The sequence below is a fragment of the Macrotis lagotis genome, chromosome 2 (assembly GCF_037893015.1).
Source record: "Macrotis lagotis isolate mMagLag1 chromosome 2, bilby.v1.9.chrom.fasta, whole genome shotgun sequence".
Lineage (NCBI taxonomy): Eukaryota > Metazoa > Chordata > Mammalia > Peramelemorphia > Peramelidae > Macrotis > Macrotis lagotis.
In genome coordinates, this window is record NC_133659.1 from 15742525 (window position 1) to 15763876 (window position 21352).

General features: G+C 42.8%; 1 protein-coding gene across 4 annotated transcripts in view; it reads right to left on the reverse strand.

Annotated features, from left to right (window-relative positions):
• Positions 1 to 627: 627 nt before the first annotated feature.
• The window catches only part of ATG4C (autophagy related 4C cysteine peptidase), an 81123-nt gene continuing 60398 nt past the window's right edge, over positions 628 to 21352 (reverse strand). For 3 of the 4 annotated variants that reach the window (XM_074221269.1, XM_074221270.1, XM_074221268.1), the window contains exons 11-12: positions 17280 to 17399; positions 639 to 2109 (exon numbers count right to left, since the gene is read on the reverse strand). In XM_074221269.1, the coding sequence (XP_074077370.1) occupies positions 1942 to 2109; positions 17280 to 17399 (288 nt within the window). In that variant the 3' untranslated portion in view covers positions 639 to 1941. Of the gene's footprint in view, positions 2110 to 17279; positions 17400 to 21352 lie in introns of all 4 variants that reach the window. The other variant, XM_074221271.1, reaches the window with a different exon arrangement.

Consider the following 21352-nt stretch of genomic DNA (forward strand, 5'->3'; position numbering starts at 1 on the left):
TGTCCAGAATGGGGGAAACCAGAATTGCAAAGGACTTTGAGTCTATTCCAAATGAGAACACTGAAGGAAATGTGTTGATTGGCCTGGAAAAGAGAAGATTCAGGGTCAACATGATGACTGTCTTTGCATCTTGGAAAGGGATGTGTGAACAGGGATAAGTTTTCTTCAATGAAAGGCAACGGGAAGAAATGCAGGACCAAATTGAAGCTTCGTATCAGGAAAAACGTGAATAATTAGAGCAATCTAAAGTGGAATCATGTAATCTTTACAGCTGGAAGACCCCAAAATGACCATTTCATCCAATTCAATCCCCAGTACCTGATAAATGGTCACCAAGCTTTGACTTAAAGACATCACTCCCCCCACTGCCCCCCAGGAGGAAGAATGGGCGACTCCAAAGGGTGGCGGGCTCCAGCTCAAGGACGAGTTGGATAACCACTGGCTGGGTGGTGAGGACTTTTTGGGGGGTTAAATGAGAGAACTATCCTTGTCCTCCCAGCTCTGAAATTCTTTGGTCTAATTTTCTGTTGGTCGAAGGAACAATCTGGGATATTAGAATGTTTTCTTTATTGTAGTAAAAACCATCTTCACTCCAAAATGTTGCACGGGTCTTACTTAAAAACAATTTACCCCACATAGTTGGTGTTCCAGTTGTTGTAGACAAACAAGTCACCTTTATGAGATCGATGACTTCAGAGGACACACAAACGCCTTTGCAAATATGCCCCCTTTTCCACTGAGCCATGAAGCGCCATAAAAAAGTTAATATTTTGCTTATAGAGCAATAATACTATTTGCCTTTATTACAAATCAACAGGATTCATTTGAGAAATGATTCAAATGAAAGGACTAAAATAATCCCTACATTAAAACCAAAGCAAAGGCATTTAATGTTCTCACATCTTTATTAATGCATTTGTTTTACAATCCTGGCTCCATTATAGCTCTGGTACTTTTAAATCACAAATTTGCTCTTAGTGAAAGCATACTACTACTTAAGGAAGATTTACCTCGTAGGTAACCTCGGTGACGGAACGCTCGCACAAATGCTCGCTGATTTACAGCCTCAGCAGAGGGACCAGAGGATGGACGGCTCCCCAACAAGGATATTTACTGGCTTCCCCTTCCAGGTTTTCGGCCTACACTGGAATGCTACAACAGCACAAGTGGAGTCTTAATAAAATTACATGGTTGAGACAGGAAACAAACATCGTTCCCTTGTAATAATTGCCTTTATCTGGCTTGATTGGTTGCAGTTAATATTAATAACACCGGCTTTAAAAAATGTGGGGAAAGCCAATACTTCATCGTCACTTCTCATAAGAAGGCTCCATGTTAAGCTGAGGAGCGGCCATTCCGAAATCACACTGCCAAGGAGCATCTTAACTCACAATTCTGCCGATATAATTGTACCTGCTACAGTGAGGAACTGCTATCCAGACTGAACAAGGAACACCTGGATGGATCCTTTGGTTGTATTAACATGTAGAGGGGAAGGCGAGGTGGCATCAGGGGTTCATTGTCCAGTGTCGTCCATCAGCAAGACAAGCTGAAATCCCAGACGGTGTGTAGTAGCCTCGGGCTCCAGGATCACAGATGGGCAAAACAAAACCCCCAGGCTGCTCACAGTAAACAGGTCCCAGATCTATAGGACTGTGGGGGATTCTCTTGGAAAACACATCCACCACCCACCCAGCAATATTAGCCAGGACTGCCAGACTTTCATTAGCAACAAAGATTCTTTCAATCATTCACTTTCTGAAGTACATACATCTTTAAAAATGTATATTTTCAAATGCTCTTTTGTGAAAGAACGTAAAAAAATCACTAAAATATTTACAAAAATAGATCAGTTTCTGTGTTTTAAGTTTCTCTTATTTTTTTTCTTTATTTTCAAAGAAGTGTTCTGAGTAACTACAAATATTCTAATGCAAAATGTCCTCAAAGCAAGACGAACTCTTCTGTGCTAAATCTTTTCAATCTTTTCTTTTCTTCTTCTGAGAAAAGGTCATCTTCATTGGTTGGAGTAGAGGTAAAATCATAGTCTCTGGCATGACCCTTGACAAAAGTAAATAAAGGATATTTCTCTCTGGAGGAGGCTTTCAGTACCTGCAAAAAACACAGAGAACACACAAAATCAGACTTCATGGTGGCAAATCTCCTTGGAGCAGCCTCTCCCTTGGTACCACCTGCACGTACATTTCCCTGCTTACCAAAACCTCTGTGCCTGAGCCGGTTGAGTTCATTCCTTCCTCCTTTCCTAACTCAAGGCCACCCCCAGAGCTGCCCAAGGCCAAGGAGTCTTTCTTTCCAGGCTCAGATTTGAGCAGAAGCTGGGCTGACTCTATAAGCCCAGTTCTCAGTGGCCACATGTCTGCCTATGAGGGGGCACAGCCATTCCCTCTCCTTGGGTACCATGCTTGGGCCCTGGGGGCACTTTAATAAAGGGCACAGGACTATGAGGAGTCAGAAGAGCCAGGTCAATGTGTCCTTGGGGACAAGCTATTTTCAGATTCATCCCTCAGAGGAGAAAAACACACCTCAACTGCCTCCACCTGAGAATCATCTATCCTTAGAGCTGGAAGGGGAGGCACCTCACTCAACCCAAAAATGATCCAGGATCTTCCCTACATTCTCCCTGGCAAGCAGTCCTCTAGCCTTTGTTTAAAGACCTAAAATGAAGAGGGAGCCCTTTGTTTTCTCTTCAATTGGGAGCTTTTCATCAAATTACTCCTCCTGGTTCAGTCTTCTGGTGCCAGACAGAACCAGTCCTTCCTATGTCAGCCTTCGAATACTTAGGGAATGCTATTAGGGTCTCCCTCAGAAGGTCACTGGAAGGAAATCACTTTATAAATGAATGGTTTCTCTCCTTTGATAGCATTTCTTCTTCAAAGCCTGTGATAATCAAGTCAATTATAATTGAGAGGAGTCATGTTCATTGTGGCTAACAGTCAAGTGGAGTCATCCTAGACAGCCGCCTTCTATTGAAGCATGTGTCATTTGGACTGCAGATTTGAACTTCCCCGTATTCACAACTAAAGTAGCCTACCCACCTTGGAAATAGTCATTAACTGATTCAGCAGCTACTTCTAAGTTAAACCAAATTCCATTAAAAAAAAAATCAATCAACTTTCATGAGTACATGAGATAAGATTTGAATTAAGACTAACCTTCAAAGCCCAATTAACAATAAACACACTCTCTCCTCAAAGAAAGGTTCTGCATGGGTTCTCTATACAGGAGAAAAGAATATTCAACGCAAAAGAACTGTATAATGTGGCTGGGATCACTTCAATTGTAATTTGTTTAAAAAAAAAAAACAGTTCAACAGATAAAATGAAATCCCCTAAAATGACAACATGCAATGTATTGGATCCTCAACAATGTTTTAAAATTTTGTTTACTACTCCTTTTAAAGTTTAACTATGCATATGTATACTGCAACATACATATGTAACCTATAATTTGAAAAAAAACTAAACTTTGATGAGATCAATGAAATGCTAAGCTACCTAGATAGAAAGACCTATTTAGAAAACCATCAAGTGTTGTAAAATCAAACTTGAAATAAAAATCAGAATCTACAGTTTTCATAATACCTTTCTATTTTAGACTTTAATCGATATAATTACATCCTACCAAAAGAAAGAGGGAAGGGGGGGGAGTGAATAATCAGAGAGAAAGACCAAAAATGTGCAAAAGTTTGAAAAATAAGAGACTGGGGACAGAGGATGAAAGTCTTCATATCCAATCAGGGATTTTTCCCCTCCTGGTCCCTGATTCCAAGGCAATGCCTGGGATTCTGCCCAAAGTTATTGCCATTTTATGAACATTTGATGGCATTGATAAAAATCCAGTATCTAATGGGCAGGTATCCACATCATTTGTTCAGAAGCAGTTCAGGGAAAGCCAATAATAATCATGGCTTATGGGCCTTTTTTCAAGTTCAAGAAAAGTCTTTGGTTCCTGAGTCTTAATTTTTGAGACCAGGAGGCTTGGAGATGCCACACCCTGGGCAGAGTTTAGAAAGAGTTCTTTCCACCTAGTGCCCCTTGAAAAATTAAATTCGTTGCCCCATCCACCAAAAAAAAATATGGAAGGTAGAGGGACAGGACTTCATACTAGATAGAAAGGTAACCTCAGAGTCCCTGACACTGACTATGAACATGGACCCTTCACCTCTTAGCACCTTCCAGAATTCTCTTGGTCAGTCAGACACAGTTAGGGTACAGATACAGATAGATGGAAGGAATTCCCACTCTGCTCCAAAAATCCAGTAAGAGAACATGGTGCTTATCCAGTATGCTCCCTTGAATGCAGAGATCTGTTCCCCAAAAGCAGTCTTAGTTTTATAAATCAAATTGCATTTCCCTTTTGACCAACATCAGAATTTCCAAAAAGCTTCAATTCATTTTGGATTGATCTTCAATTGTCAAAGGATTCTAGTGTTCTTAGCTTTATGCTCCTTCATCTCCGTCAAACTTGGACACATGCTAACAGAACTTGCTATTACTGGAAATCTTTTTTTGTACTGCAAATAACCACCTTAGAATTCATCTATTTAACTTTTTCCTGTGCAATTTCTTAAAGAAGACAATACAGTACAAAGAGGACATAGGATTAGAGGTCAAAGGGCCTGGCTTCTGGGTCCACTTCCCCTCTACATGGCTTAAGGACAAATCTCTCCTAATTTCTCTGTGCCTCATTTTCCTCAATTAAATAATAAAGCCTGCTCTAATAGAATCGAGATTCTAGAGAGATAGTTAAAAAAAATCATATGTGATAGCCCATTATGGCCCTGTAGTATGAGGATGGCCTGTAAAGAACAAATGGATAGCATTCTAAGTTGGATAAATACAAACAACCCCACTACTGAAACAACAGTGTCTATCTGTACAAAGTGGCTCGCTTGGGGTGGGGACTGAGAGGAGGCAATAGGGAGACATGTGAAGGTGGGGGAGTTGGCCCTGCCTGCCCCTCCTGGGCACATCCTGCCTGACTCCACAGTACCAGTGCCCCCTCACCCAGATTAATTTCCCCCCATGGGGAGGGTGATTTGGCCTTGCCACTCCATCAAAGGGTTTGCTCAACATCTATGACAAGCTTCTGCAAGTCATACCCAATGATTCCAGCTTGCTCTACAAACTCCTCGCAATGATTGGCTAATGAAGGCTCCACAGGTCAGTTTTCTTCTCTAATATGATCCACAGACAACACCCCATCCAATACTCCATAGGGAAGATGTTCAGGGCCAGCCCCAGGGCTGGTTGGTGAGCAAATTAGACCTGACCTCTGAAGAGAACCAAGGCAGAACCAACTTTCCAAAGGGCCTCTGCAGCCTGGATTCCCAGCTTTTGTAAAAGTCGCCTCTGGGTGGAGACCCCAACTGAAAAGGAGCTTGGATAGGAGTCCAAAGTATCTGAATGAAACTGTCTCAATATGACTATGAATCCTATGAAGACTCTAGCTCCAAGAGCCTACAAGACTCTTCCCTGTCTCAGGATATCCGGATAGAAAGAGCTATTTAGAAAACCATCAAGTGTTGTAAAATCAAAATTGAAATAAAAATCAGAATATACAATTTTCATAATACCTTTCGATTTTAGACTTTAATCTAATCTATATAATTAGATCCTACCAAAAGAAAGAGGAAAGGGGGGGGGAAGTGAATAATTAGAGAGAAAAACCAGAAATGTACAAAAGTTTGAAAAATAAGAGACTGGGGACAGAGGATGAAAGTCCTCAAGTCTAATCATGGTGGCAAATCTCCTTGGAGCAGTCTCTTCCTTGGTACCACCTAAATCTCCCTTCTCTGGTTACCCACTTGGCCTCTGAATTCAAATGTAGATTGAAGCTCTGGGGGCAAGGCTGGCACTCGTGGCAGACACTCCCTTTCTCAAGCACTGGCCTCTCCTCAACCCTGTGAACCAACCAGACAAGACAAGCAGGAACCCTCCAGGTTTACCAGTTGATGAAGTTGACCTGTGGAAATCCTAGTTTAAAAGCATAGTGGGGTTCAGTGGATAGAGATGACTTAGTTTCAGAAGACTCCCATGAGCTTGGCCTGTTTCCTCACTTGAGGGGCAAATAGCTTGAGTAGACAGAGCTCCAGACTTCGAGACAGGGAACCATGCAGACATGGATTCAAATCCTGTCTCAAACTCCGAGCAGTTGTACACACCAATCCTGGGTAAATAATACTCCTCCATCCCAGTACTGTCATGATCAAACTAGATAGATGCACACAAAACTATATGTTGACTTTAAGGACCTCTATAAATATTAACCATCTGCAGCAGATTACAGGGAAGACATTTAACTTCTTGAGGCCTCAGGTCCCTCATCTGTAAAATGACAAGATTTGATAAGATGGCATCTTAAGGCCTTTCCAGATCAAAATCTATGAAAAATATTAATTGAAACCCAAAATAAGTGAAACTCAGATCAAGAGTCTCTATCGCAATCATGGAATGGTAAGGGATGACGATCTTCTGATTAAACATGATGTGCTCATTTTGCTACAAACCACTGGCAGCTCAGAGGTATTTTTCAGATCAAATATCAATAATTTCAGCACTCTGGAAATAGGATTTAAGCTTTTCACTTCTTTACTCTCTAGTTCTTTACTCCTAAAACTATCTTCATAATAATAGACTGTTTCAATAACAAACTTTAATGCTTTGTTTCTTAAATTTGTTATCAAATGATCCATTTTTGTCACACTGTCTTCATAAGATATCTTTGAACAACAGGACTGGCAAGTAAAATCTAAAGACCTCAAGATGAGGACTTGGGACCCCAGAAGTAAAATCCTCCATCCAGAGTCATACAGCTAGTTCACAGCTCACAGAACCACTCGGTTTTGTTCTGTCATCTCCAGACCACTGCACTGGCCTTTCCCCAATACCAGGCTTGCATCCACCCGAACCATATCCAGAGTGAAACCATCACACCAGACCCCGGTCACCTCAAAGCCATGTTGTTATTACCACCCACTTACCCTTTGGCCCCTGGCAATGTGGCTTTTTGCCTCAATCATTCTCCTGATATTCTTCTAGTCATCAAACTCTTAAATCACTGAAATCAATATGCTTTTCAGTCCTCACTCACAAGATTACATATAGGATTTTAGAGTTGGACAAGACCTTATAGAACAGCTAATCCTAAGAAAAGAAAATGGAAGACCATAAAGATGTCATTCTTTTTCAGAATTTTCTCAAAATTTCAAATAAAGCTAGGCAAAGGAGCCCCCCCACCAAGAGCCGAAATAATGCCTTCAGATGAGCAGACCCTTGGACATATCCTTAGAAAATGGGTTTGTGGCACAGGGCAGACAAAGGAAGGAAGTTATGTGAAGACAAGGGAGATGGGTCTAGCTCTGAAAGCCACAGTCAGAACCATCACTCAGGAGCCACAGCATCTCTGGGCAGGCTGAGTTATCCAAAGGAAGGTAAGAGAATAGAGAAAAGTCTGGGAAAAGGCTCTGGGCAACATGGCTGAGGAAGTTAACATTCTAGCCTTTAGCCTAGACAAGAGGACACTAGAGAACTCTATCTGTAGGAGTCTAGGGGGGTCATGTGTGCAGGGGGTCCCAGGAAACCCACCTGGCCTCCATATACAGATCTCTGTGGAATCAGAGTCTCGACAATGGCAGAGTCCAGAGGAGATCAAAATTGTTTTAAGTATTCAAATGGAGGCTGAGCCACCATATAGTCAGAATGCTTTTAATTCTTATATTGCATAAGAGATTACACTAAATGATCCAAGTTCCTTTTCAACTCTTAAGATCCATTGATTCAAAAATAAATCTTAGGACTCCAGAAACATAGTTCACATGTAACATTATTTAAACCCTGATCCATTCTATCACCAGGTGATTCTTCTCAAACTTTTGGTTTTTTATTTTTGATTATCTAATCTCAAATTAATGTACAAATTAGTAAATAATTATACATGCAAAGTAAAATTATTCTGTATTGTAAATTATGAATGCTAGTCTGGTAAAAATGTAAATTCTCATCAGTTAGCCCATGCCATTTGTTAAACATTTAATTTCTAGACTATGGGGTATGTACCTGGTCATTAACCTTAAGGACCTTATTATATAATGAAAGGCAAAGGACAAAAAAGGGAGAACTACTTAAGAGGCAGGAAATACTATCTTTGGGGTTGTGCTGCCCATGTGAAAACCCCTCCTGATGAGCTCCCTTTCCTGCTCTCAGCAACAAAATTCCTGTACATACGGAGTAGAGATTTGCTGAGATGGAACAAGAACAGGAAGGAGACAAGGAGCTGGGAGTGAAGACGGAAGGAGGCCAAGACAAAGGGAGGTGGCAGGAGAAGCATCCAATGTCACATGGAGCTTTGCTTTTTTGCATCCACGTCAAATCGACCCCATAAAACGTTCTCTTGGTTCGTCGTCTTTGTATCCTCTGGCACAAAGCAGGGAAAGGTCACCGAGTTGAGGAAGGGTACAGTTGTGAGGAGAGAGCTTCTAATCCAAACAGCAAAGTTCTCACTCCACTTTCCAAGGCAGAGAAATAACAAGGAAGGCCCTGGAGCCACAGGGTAGGGAGTCAACACCCTGGAAGAGACTCTGATATTCAGTTGAGGCTTTCTCCAGAGGAGAGTCGATTCCAGCCCATCCTGCACAACCCCTGACCAAAGGCCAGACTCCTGGGGGTCAGCCTTTAGACCCCCAATATTACATGGGTGCTGCTATAAGCTCTGGGCTGTCCTGGGGCATCCCACACTCTTGTTTCCATCATCATCATACAGCTGCTACTTCATCATCAGTCATACACTACATCCTAGAAATGACCCCTGAACAACTGTTGGGTGCCTTTTGGGGAATCCACAATTTTAATTTCTTGAAGATTATAGTATTACATGATTTACAGTATCACTGGAAAAAGACAGGTATTAAAAAGATGGATTTTGCCTATATCAGATTACTTGCTGTCTTGGGAAGGGAAAAAAGAAGAGGAGGGAGAAATTTCTACAAAAATGAATGTGTAAACTATCTCTAACATGCAATTGGGAAAAAAATTAAAAATAAATTTTAAAAATATGGGTTTCATTTTAAGGATAAATTTCATAATGTTGGGGGGAGAGGAGAGGAGAAGGAAAACAAACCAGAATTCACTATTTCTTCTCCAAAACACTTCAATCTTCTCAAATTTCCTCTTACAGCTGAAGACATTATCATCTCAATCGAACCAACTCAGCATTCTATTCAACTGATCACCTCTTGCTCTCCCCTTATAATCAAATAAATAGCAAATTTTATCATTTCTACCCTTACGAGCTCTTATACAATCCTATTTTCTCTACTCTCCACTCAGACACCTCCATTGTTCAGGGCCACATCTCCCCACATCTCTCCTCCAAAAAGAGGAGGGGTTGCCAAAGTGAGGACATCAGCTTCCTCCCTGCCCACCCCACTCACCCAAGAAGCTCCTGAGTAGGTCCCAGACCAAACCCACAGTCCCCTGGCTGGCAACCTCAATCCTCAGGAGCTTGGCTTGTCCCTGGCATTCAAGTCTTCCTCCACTCCCATGTCTGCCGTGGCCTTGGCTACCCTGCCTCCCTTCCTCGCCTCCACTATCTAGTCTCCTGACTTCCTTCGGGATCCATGTCAAACACCACCTTCATGGAAGCCTTTCCTCCCCTGCTGCTAGCACCTTCTGAGGCTTCCTTCCATCTACTCCGTGGGACCTGGTATGGGCCTCCATGGGGTCTCTGTGGTCTCCCTCATTAGAGGGTGAGCTCTTTGAGGGCAGGGGTTGTCTATACCTTTTCCTCCATCTCCTGCCCTTATCTCAGGCTGGCTACACAGTAAATAGCTATGGAAAGCCTTGGAGCATTTCTCAGGTGCTCACCATCCACCTACAGCAGTCACCTGAGAGAGAAGTACTCACAGACCAACTCAGAGAGCTGGCCAAGAAGGGGACAAAGGGAAGCTTCTGACCTGTACAGTTCTATAAGTCCCTGAGACTGGGAAGGGTGCTGACAAAGCCAGGAAGGTACCTAGGACAGGGAGGGACCCAAAGCAATACCATCACACTGGAAACACCTGTAGGAGCCACTGGGTCAGCCCTACCTCCTAAGAACTCCCTCTGGGGAACTCCAAAGAAACCCAATGAGAGAGCCTTCCAGAGGAGCCCTGCACTTAGGGAAGCCCCCATTGTTTCTTCCATACATCAAGCTAAAGTCTTCTTTTCTGACACATCCCACCCACCCAGTTCTGCCCTCAGGGCCAGTGGACTGTTCTCATGCTCCCCAAATCACCTCCTTTCCCCTAATCATCAAGCCCAATTCCTTCAACTTGCTCCTCTCCAAGGACAGTGGAGCCTCCTCCAGATGCTCTCCACCTTGTCAATCCAGAAGTCAGAACTGAGCACAAGAACCCAGAGCCCTGGGCCTTGAGTCAGGAAGATGGAATTCAAATCTGGCTGTGTGATCCTGGAAAAGTCATTTCTCCTCTACCCGCCTCCACTTTCTCAACTGTCAAAGGGGAATAATATGTAGTACCTGCCCATCAGCGTTGTCATGAGGATTAAATGAGATGTTTGTAGCATGCTCAGTTGAGCCTGACCCAGTGGGACCCCAGAACTTTTGTCTGTGGAGTATTCTTGGCGAAGATATTCAAGAGTTCTCCATTTCCTGCACCCCCATTTTACAGATGAGGATCTGAGATCAACACGAGTGAAGGAGCAAGTTAGTGACTGAGACCAGATCTGAATTCTGATCCTCCTGACTCCAAGTCAAGGGCTCCCCCTAAGCTCTCTATAAATGCTTCTTTTCTCACAGACACACACCCCCTGATCCTCATTAAATGTCACTGTATAAGATTCAGTTCACCTTTCCACTCTGGTTAATGTTGGTTCTCTGGGCCCTTCCTCTGTCAGAAACCTCTGGGACAACTCCTTGCTATTTTTCTTATCTTTGAGTCACCCCACTCAGAATTGGGTGACCCATGAGAAGCAAATAACTACCCCTTTACTCAAATCATGATTAAATATAACAAAGTTCATGACCGAGAACAGTCCTGAAGGTTCAGGTCAGACGCCCCAAGCTGGCATCAAACCATGAAATGTCTGTCACTCAGTGGAGTCAGCCTTTCCATCGAGCTTGAATCCACCTGAACACCCACACCTTCCATTTCCCACAAATGGCACCGACACTCTCCCAGAGTCCTCTAACTAGCAGCCAGGGACCCTGTCAAAAAAAGAGGGCTTGCTATGCATGATGACTTCTCAAGGGCACCACGCTGAGTTGATGATCTCACAGGGGATCCTTCAGGTGGTCACTGACCAGCCCAAGGTAATAGGGTCCAGATTCATTGGCTACAGCTTGCAAGCACGATTCTCCTTCCTCTTTGAAAGAGCAGGACAGGGGCGGCTAGGTGGCGTAGTGGATAAAGCACTGGCCCTGGAGTCAGGAGTACCTGGGTTCAAATCCAGTCTCAGACACTTAATCATTACCTAGCTGTGTGGCCTTGGGCAAGCCACTTAACCCCATTTGCCTTGCAAAAACCTAAAAAAAAAAAGAGAGAGAGAGAGAGAGAGAGAGGATGGCTGACCTTGGTCTTGTGCCTCCTCCCCTTCTTTCACAATCCCAAGGATAAGGCTATAAGTTTGGGCTGGCTAGGTTTTCTGTGTTCTCATTCATGTTAAGATTCAACTATTTGCTAACCACTTTGTTTGGCTGCCTTTAATAGTACAAGGATCCTTCTCAGAGAAAACAGAGTGAAATGGGGGGAATTCTATCTTCTCAAATACCAAAAGCTCTTACACCCAGAGGAGTGGCACTATCTGCTCCAGGAATGGCCTGTCTCTGTAAGTGCTGAGTTTCAACAATGGGGGCCTACATGAACAAACGCAACGACCACTCATCAGAGACTTGAGTGTAAAAGACCCCTGCCTAAAAGAGTCTAGCTCACGTGATCTCTGGGGTACTTTTCAACTCTAAGATCCTATGACCCTATGAACCACTTGAATCACAAAATTTCAGTTTTACAGGGTCAGGTTATTAACTGACAATGCATTTTTAGTGTCATTACCAAAATAATTCATTTTAATTTAACAATAATATTACTTAGAGGTAACTAGGTCCTGGAGTCAGGAGGACCTGAGTTCAAATCTGCCCTCAGAGTCTTAATACTTACCCATATGACCTTAGGCAATACTTGTGATTACCTTGCCAAAAACAAAAACCAAAGAGGCCCAAAATATATTATTACTTAGTAGAAGTTAGCTGATCATAGAAGAACAACAATTGCCTTCAATAAATGCCTTAATTTGTTTTCTGCCTATCTTAAATTTGCCTACAAAGAAGCATTAGCCCAAAGACAGTAAAAATAAGGCATTTTTGATTGGTATGATGCCAAGGAAGTAATTTAAAAGGTTCATTCCATTTAACCCAGAGATCACAAATAAAACATATACCTCAAGGAGAGGAATAATAAAAAGAAAAGCAGTCATATATACCAAATACTTATTACTGAATTTTTTAAATAGCAAAACTAGAAATAAAAAGATGCTCATTAATGGGAGAATGGCTAAGGAAAGTGTGATATGTGAATGAAATGAAATGTTGTTAGACATTTAAGAACTATAGCTAAATGAAAAAACCATTTATTAAGTCTTTACTACATGCAAAGCCCAGTAACAGAAATGCAGAGAAACACGGGAAGACTTGTTTGAACTGACACTGAATAAAGAGAATCACAAAATGAAAGACACAATGCCTAAAATGTAAATGGTAAGAACAACAATACCATGAAATTAGAATAACTGAGTTTGATCCCTAAAAAGATATATGAGAATGTGTCACTCTCACTCCTTTGCAGAGGGGGGAGGATGGGGAACAGTGTACAAAATGTCAAGCTTGACTGATATGCTATTTGGGCAGAAGCATTTTTAAAATTATTTTTTGGTAAGGGATGGCTCTTCTAAAAAGGGATAATTCAGAAATCAAGCAAAAAAAATGTAAAAGCAAAAAGTAAAACTAATTTTTAAAAAGTGATGTAATCCCAAGGCGAGGTGGAATGAGGGAATCTTTGCCCTCATCAGAGGTGGCTAGTAGAGGAAACAGCATATATACTCAATGGGGTATAGACATCTGTAGTAAGAAGGAGAGAAGGGGCACAGAGGGAAGGGGGGTGATGTGAGTGATGGAGGAGAGGATGGACCATGTGGGGAGAGTGGTCAAATATAACACATTTTCTTTTTTACTTCTTGCAAGGGGCTGGGATTGGATGGCCTGTCCGGGACCATAGGGCCGGGTGGATGCTGGGTAAGGGGTGGTATGTGGGTTCAGGGCCTCTTGGCCCCAGGGCTGGGGATCTGTCTGCTGCGCCACTCAGCTACCCTACAGCAGAGTCAGAGTGAAAGGAGAGAGAAAATATAGTTCATGGTAGTAGAGAAGTATGAATGGAGTTGCAATCAGCAATGGCAACAGTGGAAAAATATGGAAGTAACTTTTGTGATGGACTTATCCTAAAGAATGTGATTCACCCACGACAGAGTTTGTTGGTGTTGGAACAAAGACTGAAGCACATGTTTTATTATTATTATTTTCTGGGGGGAGCTGCAGGGCAAATGGGACTGGGTAGCCTGCCTGGGGCTGCACAGCTGGGTGATTGTTGGGTGTCTGAGGTCGGATTTGGACCTGGGTGCTCCTGACTCAGTAATCTGTCTGCCACCCAGCCGCCCCTACTATTATAATTACTATTTTATTTTATTTTGGATCTTTTTTTTTTGTTTTTTGTAGGGCAATGGGATTGGGGTGGCTTACATGGGGTCACACAACTGGGTGATTGTTGGGTATCTGGGGACAGATTTGGACTTGGGTACTCCTGGTTCCAGGGCTGGTGCTCTGTTCACTGCACCACCTGACCATACCTACAATTATTATTTTTTTGTTTTAATTTTAATTTTTTTCTCTTCCCTTTATCACTTATGTGGGTCTATATTTTCTTGGGGGGAGGGGGCATTACGTTTACTCTTAAACAAGAATATTTTAGTAATGTATAAAAAAACATTATTTGTACAAAATAAGAATAAATTAATTAAAGAAAAAAATAAAAAGTGATATAATCCAAAGCTTTCCCCTCTAGAAAGACCATAACTGCTGGCTTATTAAAGCCTCTTAGGCTATGGGCTTTATAGCATGATCTCTGAGTAAAAAAGGAGAGAACCAGAGTACACAGTTAATTCTCACATCGAGTTTCTTTTTTCTACCCAAGAAATTAAATAAAAGTCTGTTGTATGGTCTTGAAAACATCCACTATGCGTTTTGCTATATGTCACAGAATAACAGATAGGGTCATTGAACCCAACCCATCACTTTACAGATTAGGACATGGTAGCTGAGAGAACAGGAGGGATGTATGAGGGGCTTTCCCAGGAAAGACTCTTAGCCACCACACACAGAGCACTCTGCCAGTCTACCCCAGTTAAGGAGTGTTTCATAGATTTCAAAACTTTCGTACAAATATCATTTCATTTGATCCATAAAATTTCCTATGTGGTAGAGACAACAGAGATCATTAACCCCTTTTTAAAGGTGAACAAACTGAAGATAAGGCCTAGTAAGGGACAGGAGGACTCACACTCTTTGACCCAGGCCTTCTGAATCCAAGTCCAGGGCTCTTTTCATTTTGTGGTACATTTCTCAAGTGAGGTAGGGAGTTAAAGGAAAAAACACCTCTCTCTCTCTCTCTCTCTCTCTCTCTCTGTGTGTGTGTGTGTGTGTGTGTGTGTAGATCTATATATAGATATATATCTATATCTATCTATATCTATCCATCTGTATATATATATACATATATATATATATATATATATATAACTATATATAATATGTGTATGTTTGTCTTCTGAAAAAAAGCCAAGCCACACAGCACACAGGGTTGTTGTGACTTCACCCGCTTGCTTTCCGTGCCAAGGGCTGCAAAGATCCCTGTAAGATACTGAAAGCTGGAGTCTGTCCTGTGAAAGGCATCCTTTCCAGTGGCCCTCTATAGATACTGGCATCTTCACTGGCAGCAGAGAGGTGCCGCACTACCCAGAGCCCAGGGCCCGGAGTCCAGAAGGCTTGAGCTTCAATCCAGCCTCTGACACACATTAGTCATGGGACCCTGGACAAGTCCTTCCACTCTGCCTTATTTTCCTCATCTGTAGAGAGTAATAATAATGGCTCCTACCTCCTAGGGTTGTGGGGGGATAAAGTAGAAAATATTTGAAAAGCAATTTGAGAACATGAAGCACTATAGAAATGCTAACTTTGCAGCCCTGTTTGTAGTGGCAAAGAATTGGAAATTAAGTGAACGTCCTTCAATTGGAGAATGGCTTAACAAACTGTGGTATATGCATGTCATGGAACACTATTGTTCTATTAGAAACCAGGAGGGATGGGAATTCAGGGAAGCCTGGAAGTATTTGCATGAACTGATGCTGAGTGAGATGAGCAGAACCAGAAGAACATTGTACACCCTGATGGTAGCATGGGGGTGATGATCAACCTTGATGGACTTGCTCATTCCATCAGTGCAACCATCAGGAAAAATTAGGGGCTGTCTGCGATGGAGAATACCATCTGTATCCAGAGAAAGAACTGTGGAGTTTGAACAAAGACCAAGGACTATTACCTTTAATTTAGGGGGAAAAAAACTGATATCTTATTGTCTGATCTTGCTATCTCTTTTACTTTATTTTTCTTCCTTAAGGATATGATTTCTCTCTCATCACATTCAATTTGGATCAAGGCATACCATGAAAACAATGTAAAGATTGGCAAATTGCCTTCTGTGGGGGATGGGGAGAGGGAAGTAAGATTGGGGGGAAAATTGTAAAACTCAAAATAAATAAAACCTTTATAATTCAAAAAAAGAAAGAAAGAAAGTTAGCTCTGTTATCATCATTACCCTTATATAAGTGTTTCTGACTTAGCACTTGCTTTACAAGTTTATCAAGACCAAAAAGGCCCCATTCCATTGACTAATAGTTTTCAGTAGAGGCTCTATCTACTACTGTCAAATAGTAGACACCAGAACCAGGAAATTAGACATTTCAGTGTTCAATGCCTGCCATGTTCAAAAAAGAGAGACTGAAAAGGAAGACAACTGAAAAATGAAGCAGAAGAAAAAGTTCTCACATAGCTCATTTTCTCTTCTCCTCATTCATTTTTCTGTCATGATCCAGTTAAATTTCTTCTTTTACATGGCAGATCATGTAAACTAAACATAGCTTACAGGAAACTTTTGATTTAACTTTAATCATTTGATTTTTTTCATTGTTGAAAAATGGTGTTGCATCCTTGGAGTCATTTTGTCAGATTAAAAATTAATCAGCAATAAAAATTAGCCATAAGCTCCTGATCACTGTATCTAGCTCGAGTTTAGGAACATCATTGTGTTTTTTTTTTTCAAAAAGCCGGGCCCAGAACCTAGCTTAGAATGACAAGGGAGCCCACGGTTCTCCAGCCCTGGCCTGCTGAGCTAATCTCTGGATGTTCGGTCGCAGAAGCATTATCTATGGCCATTACAGTGTAGGAAATTTGCAGCAAGACTTAGAAAAAAACAGAAGAATGGACAAGTTTAAAGAGAACGAGAAGAAGTTAGGTAAACCTATTTCAAATATCCTTCAAATGAAATAAACAGATTGGATTCGGGAAGTTTACTGGAAGGTAACAATACTACTTAGTTCTGCAGAATCCAAAAATACCATTTTCTCTTTTAAAAATCAAAGAAGCACTTAGACTAACAAGAAATAATGCACAATTTTGGTTTGATCAAATCCTTCATTAATTTTTTCTTCTCCCCCTAAGGGATTGCCCTTTTAAAATCCTCTTCAAATAGAACATAATCTAATTGCTTGGAGAAGGTGGCAGCAGCAGGCAGGAGTACTCTTATTCAACAGTGCCACCTAGTGGTCCTGGTGCCAGCTGGTCACCCCAGGTGGCGGGACTGCTCCATTTGCTATTTCCAATTCACCAATTCAATCATATCGTTAATACATGTGTGTGCCCATGTTTGTGCATGTATTTGCATGCACACGTGTGCGTGTGTGTGTGTGTGTGTGTGTGTGTGGAGAGAGAGAGAGAGAGAGAGAGAGAGAGAGAGAGAGAGAAAGAGAGTTCAATAAGATAAAATTTCTCAAGTGCAGAGGTGGTCATCTTTTAATAAGTGACCCTTAAAAAGAACCCCATTTGCTGCTGTTGCGGCAGCATTTAGAACATGATTGCCCACATACCAAACAAAGGTTCATCGTTACCTTTGTGATTTCTTCCGAAGCTCGCTCAAAGTCTTGGGTGTTTCTACAGTAAAATCCTACTGTACAACTAGGATCCATTTTTCTGAATGACATCTTTTTGGGGGAAGGACAATGAAATGACTGCAATGAAAAAAAAAACCTTTAGGAGATTAAAGCAATCACGATTTTCTTTTTAGGGGCTCTGCATTATGGGAACCAGGATTTGGGATGGTTAACATGCCTGTGCTTCCCACTTCCCAGACTTAAATTCAAGAACACAAACATTTCTGTCCTGTCCTCTGCAAAGCACAGAACTACAGCACTGACATTGTCTGAATATTCATTCCTCACAAATCTGCTTCATTCATTATTAATTATTAGTGCCATTTTGGAGATAAGGCAAATGGATCCCCCCTCAAAAAAGTTTGCAGTCCTAAGCCTTTCCCTATTGCTACTGCTCAGCACCCTACTCCAGCTCTCGCCCCATTGCCTAGAAAACCCTTCTCCTCTCCCCTCCTTCCTCTCCCTTCTTTTTCCTCTCCCTCCTCCCCTTCTTCCTCTTCCTTCCCCTTCTCCTCTCCATCTTCTTCCTCCTTTCAATCCTCCCCCCTTCTTCCCTCTTTTCCTCATCTTCTTTCTCCCCAGATTCTTCCTCCACTTCCCATCAAGGAGAGCCTTGCTCACAGAACAAATCTAGGACAGGACAACCCAGAAGTCCTAGTGCAGTTTTCAGCATCAATAGTTGAAGGCTGCACTAAAATTTAGGGTATGCCCTGTATTGAAATCACAACCAAGTTAGTTGATGAGAGGTACAAACAAGATCCAATCACGATCCAAAGCCAGAAGATTGTAAAAGCCTTCACATCAAGCATAAAGGCAGACATAAAACAAAACCTCTTGACAGCACCTAATTTATTAATGGCTTTATTTAATGAGTCCACATGATATTCCTGGTCCTCAGGAAACCGACTCCTTTCCCTCAACCCCCAGTTCTCACACAAGGAAGGCCAAGCTCTTCCCCAGAGCTTACAAGCAGCTGAGAAAGTCCAGACCCTCTAAGAGAACCGCATCCCTTCAGGCTGCATCTCTTCTCTGCCCAGGCCCCAAGGGACGGGAGTCCATGGGAGACGGTTTTGGTGGGCAGTGGGCAATGGCATAGACTCTGCTTCTGCCCTGGACTGGGGCTGTGTAGGAGATCCTCTTTTAGGGGGTGCCGCAGCTTGGCAAGGGGACAACATTTGCTGCCTCAATTTCCTGAGTGTCAGACCCAAAAATCTGAATTTGGTTCTGACTCCATCAGTCTTCACTACACAGTCTTCTGTTCTGACTCTCTGAAATCATTCTGAACACTAAATGTTAAAGTATAGATAACGTTTCCTAAAAAAACCAAGTTCATTTCCCTTAACCGAGTCCAGAATGAACCTGGGCTGGATCTAAAGGCATAACTTCAAGGGGCAACAAGACCTCACCCACTTGGTGGGGACTGCTTAATATTAAAATGTTTGAATGCCTGGTTCTTGGCCAGCCCATAATAGAGGACTCTCTGGCCTACACTAGCTGGGGGGGGGGGGGGGGGGGCTCCTAAGGAGGGTCCTGAGCTCCACTACCTTTCTCAGTCTAACACTTATCACAAACACAAAGCGCTTCTTTGGGTTAAACTCCATCTGTTGTTTGTTAAGACTTTGGTCACATGCCTCACCAAAAGATGGCAACAGAGACCCATGCCAGCAGGAAGTTGCGTCAAGATGGCCTCTGGGCTGTTCAACCTGAGTCTGCTCTCCTGGAAGCCGAGAGGCTTCTCCAGAGGCCCAGGAAAGACTGGGGGGGTGGGGGGCTCCTCAGGGGAAGTGCTCTCACAGGTCCCATCATTCTTACTGTGAAAACTGCTAAAAGCCCAAGTCGAAAAGGTGAGTAGAATTCCCTTAAGAGCTCCACTCCACACTTCCACATTTACTTCCTGGCACCACCAACCTTTCGAAAGAAAATACCCAGCAGGGCAGCTAGGTAGCACAGCGGATAAAGCACCGGCCCTGGAGTCAGGAGTACCTGGGTTCAAATCCGGTCTCAGACACTTAATAATGACCTAGCTGTGTGGCCTTGGGCAAGCCACTTAACCCCATTTACCTTACAAAAAAAACTTTAAAAAATACCCAGCTTGGCATCAGTCTTTCTCACACCAAATCTGCCATGGACATCACCACCTGTACTACTCGCTGGAGGGCCAGTCCTCGGGCCTTTCCCTTGAATCATCTTTCCTGTCTACAGATTCCTGAAGAAGCCACCATTCATGGGGGGAGGCCAAGAAGACACGGGTCCAAGACCCTGGGCAATTACTGAACTTCCTGCTGCCTCCAAGAAAGTCCCTCTGAGTCTGATCTGCCAAGAAGGGGCCACCCCTCCCGAAGTGCCTCATGCCAAAGACATTGCCGGCCTTGACCCTCACTCTCTGCCAGGCAGGCAACGAGGCCTGACTTGCAACAGTCAACTGTCCTCAATGGTGTCTGACCACAAGGCAGCAATGAGAGGAGGGGGAGATGTCCAGTGTAAGGGACTCAGTGCAGAACCAGTTGGCAATGCCTGGTGCTCACCCTGTCTTAGCAAAGGGAGGTCTTCCTGGACAGTGGACCCCAGAGCAATGCCAGTGGAAGAAGGGAGGGAGGGAGGAGGGAGGAAGGGGTAAAAATGCCTGCCGGCTCTCCCTATTTCAGACTCCCCCTTTCACATCATCCACCTTGCAGACAACAGATCCATGGCCTGGCTTCTGATGCCCTGCCTTGGTCCAGGTTGCTGCTCATCCCTGGAATATTCAAGCAGATTCTGAACTCAAAGAGAAATGTACCAATTTATAATTCAGATTGATTTCTGCTTATTACAGGTCAAATCAGTTCTCAAAATATTGTCCAATCAACCATATAAAACACCACATTGTGTTTAAATACAACCCTACAGTAGTGGGCTGCCAACTTACATTGATAAATCAAGATGGATTAATACACTAACAGTTAGGTTCTAAAAGGTTTCCATTTTTAAATGCTTCTATCTCACATTTTAAGAGGACTAATGTCTATGATATAACCCCCTGCTGTAATGCTTTTTTTTTAATTGAAAAATTAATATTAAAAGTCACCCCGGATTTGAACAGCTTCTACAAAGAGGGACCTCGCCTGATTGTCCTTTTAAAAAAAGTCACCCTCCCATTCAAATAAGTATATTTTTATTACTATATTATACAACTGATTAGTAGGAAACTTTCTAAGAATCCTCTGGAAAGCAGGCCCATTTGCACGCCCCAAGCTGCAATGGTTTCAATTCTCTGGAATGTCGTTGACATTTATCATTTTTACTAGCTAGTGTGGGCATCTGCTTCCTCATCTACTTCTATCACAAGTGTCCGGCAATATTCACTCCCACTGTCCTTTGGAAAAGAATATTAATTCGATTAATGCAGCATCCTCAGGTTCACAACAAGTCCATGAAACAGGTAGTGGAAGGATGGTCCTCATCCTTGTATTGATGAAGAGGCTGAAGGCTCAGGGAAGGCAAGGTGACCACAGAAGTGACCACACAGCTGGAAGGGGAGAGTTGGCATGTAAACAAAAAGTCCCAGCTCCAGACTCATCAATGTTCAGCCCTGGAACTAAGGACTGGAGGAGATGACCATCCAGTTAGGGCACAGATGCAGGACAAGAAGTCACCTGCTCCCATATGTTCATCATCTCTCAGAACTTGGGGAAAACTCAGATGTTGCCACCTAAAGGACATGTGGTCCCCAACAATGGATCAGATGACTCAACACAGACTTGTCTACATCAGCGTTGCCCCTGCTCTGGTTCCCCACCACTGACTCCTCTTCACCAGCAGCCTTATGTCCCCAAGACTGGGTTCTCCCCAGAATTTTACACCCCTCCTCAGACCTTTCAGAGCTTCCTCTTCCCTTCAAGTCTGGTCTGGATGATCATAGGAACCAGGGAAGAGGGCACACCATGGGATGTAACCTGGTAACCTGAGCCTGCTCCCCGAAGGCACAGATGGCCCCAAAGATAGGAGTTTCTCTTCTGGACCCTCTTCCCTTCTCCTTTCTCTCCAGCTCTCAA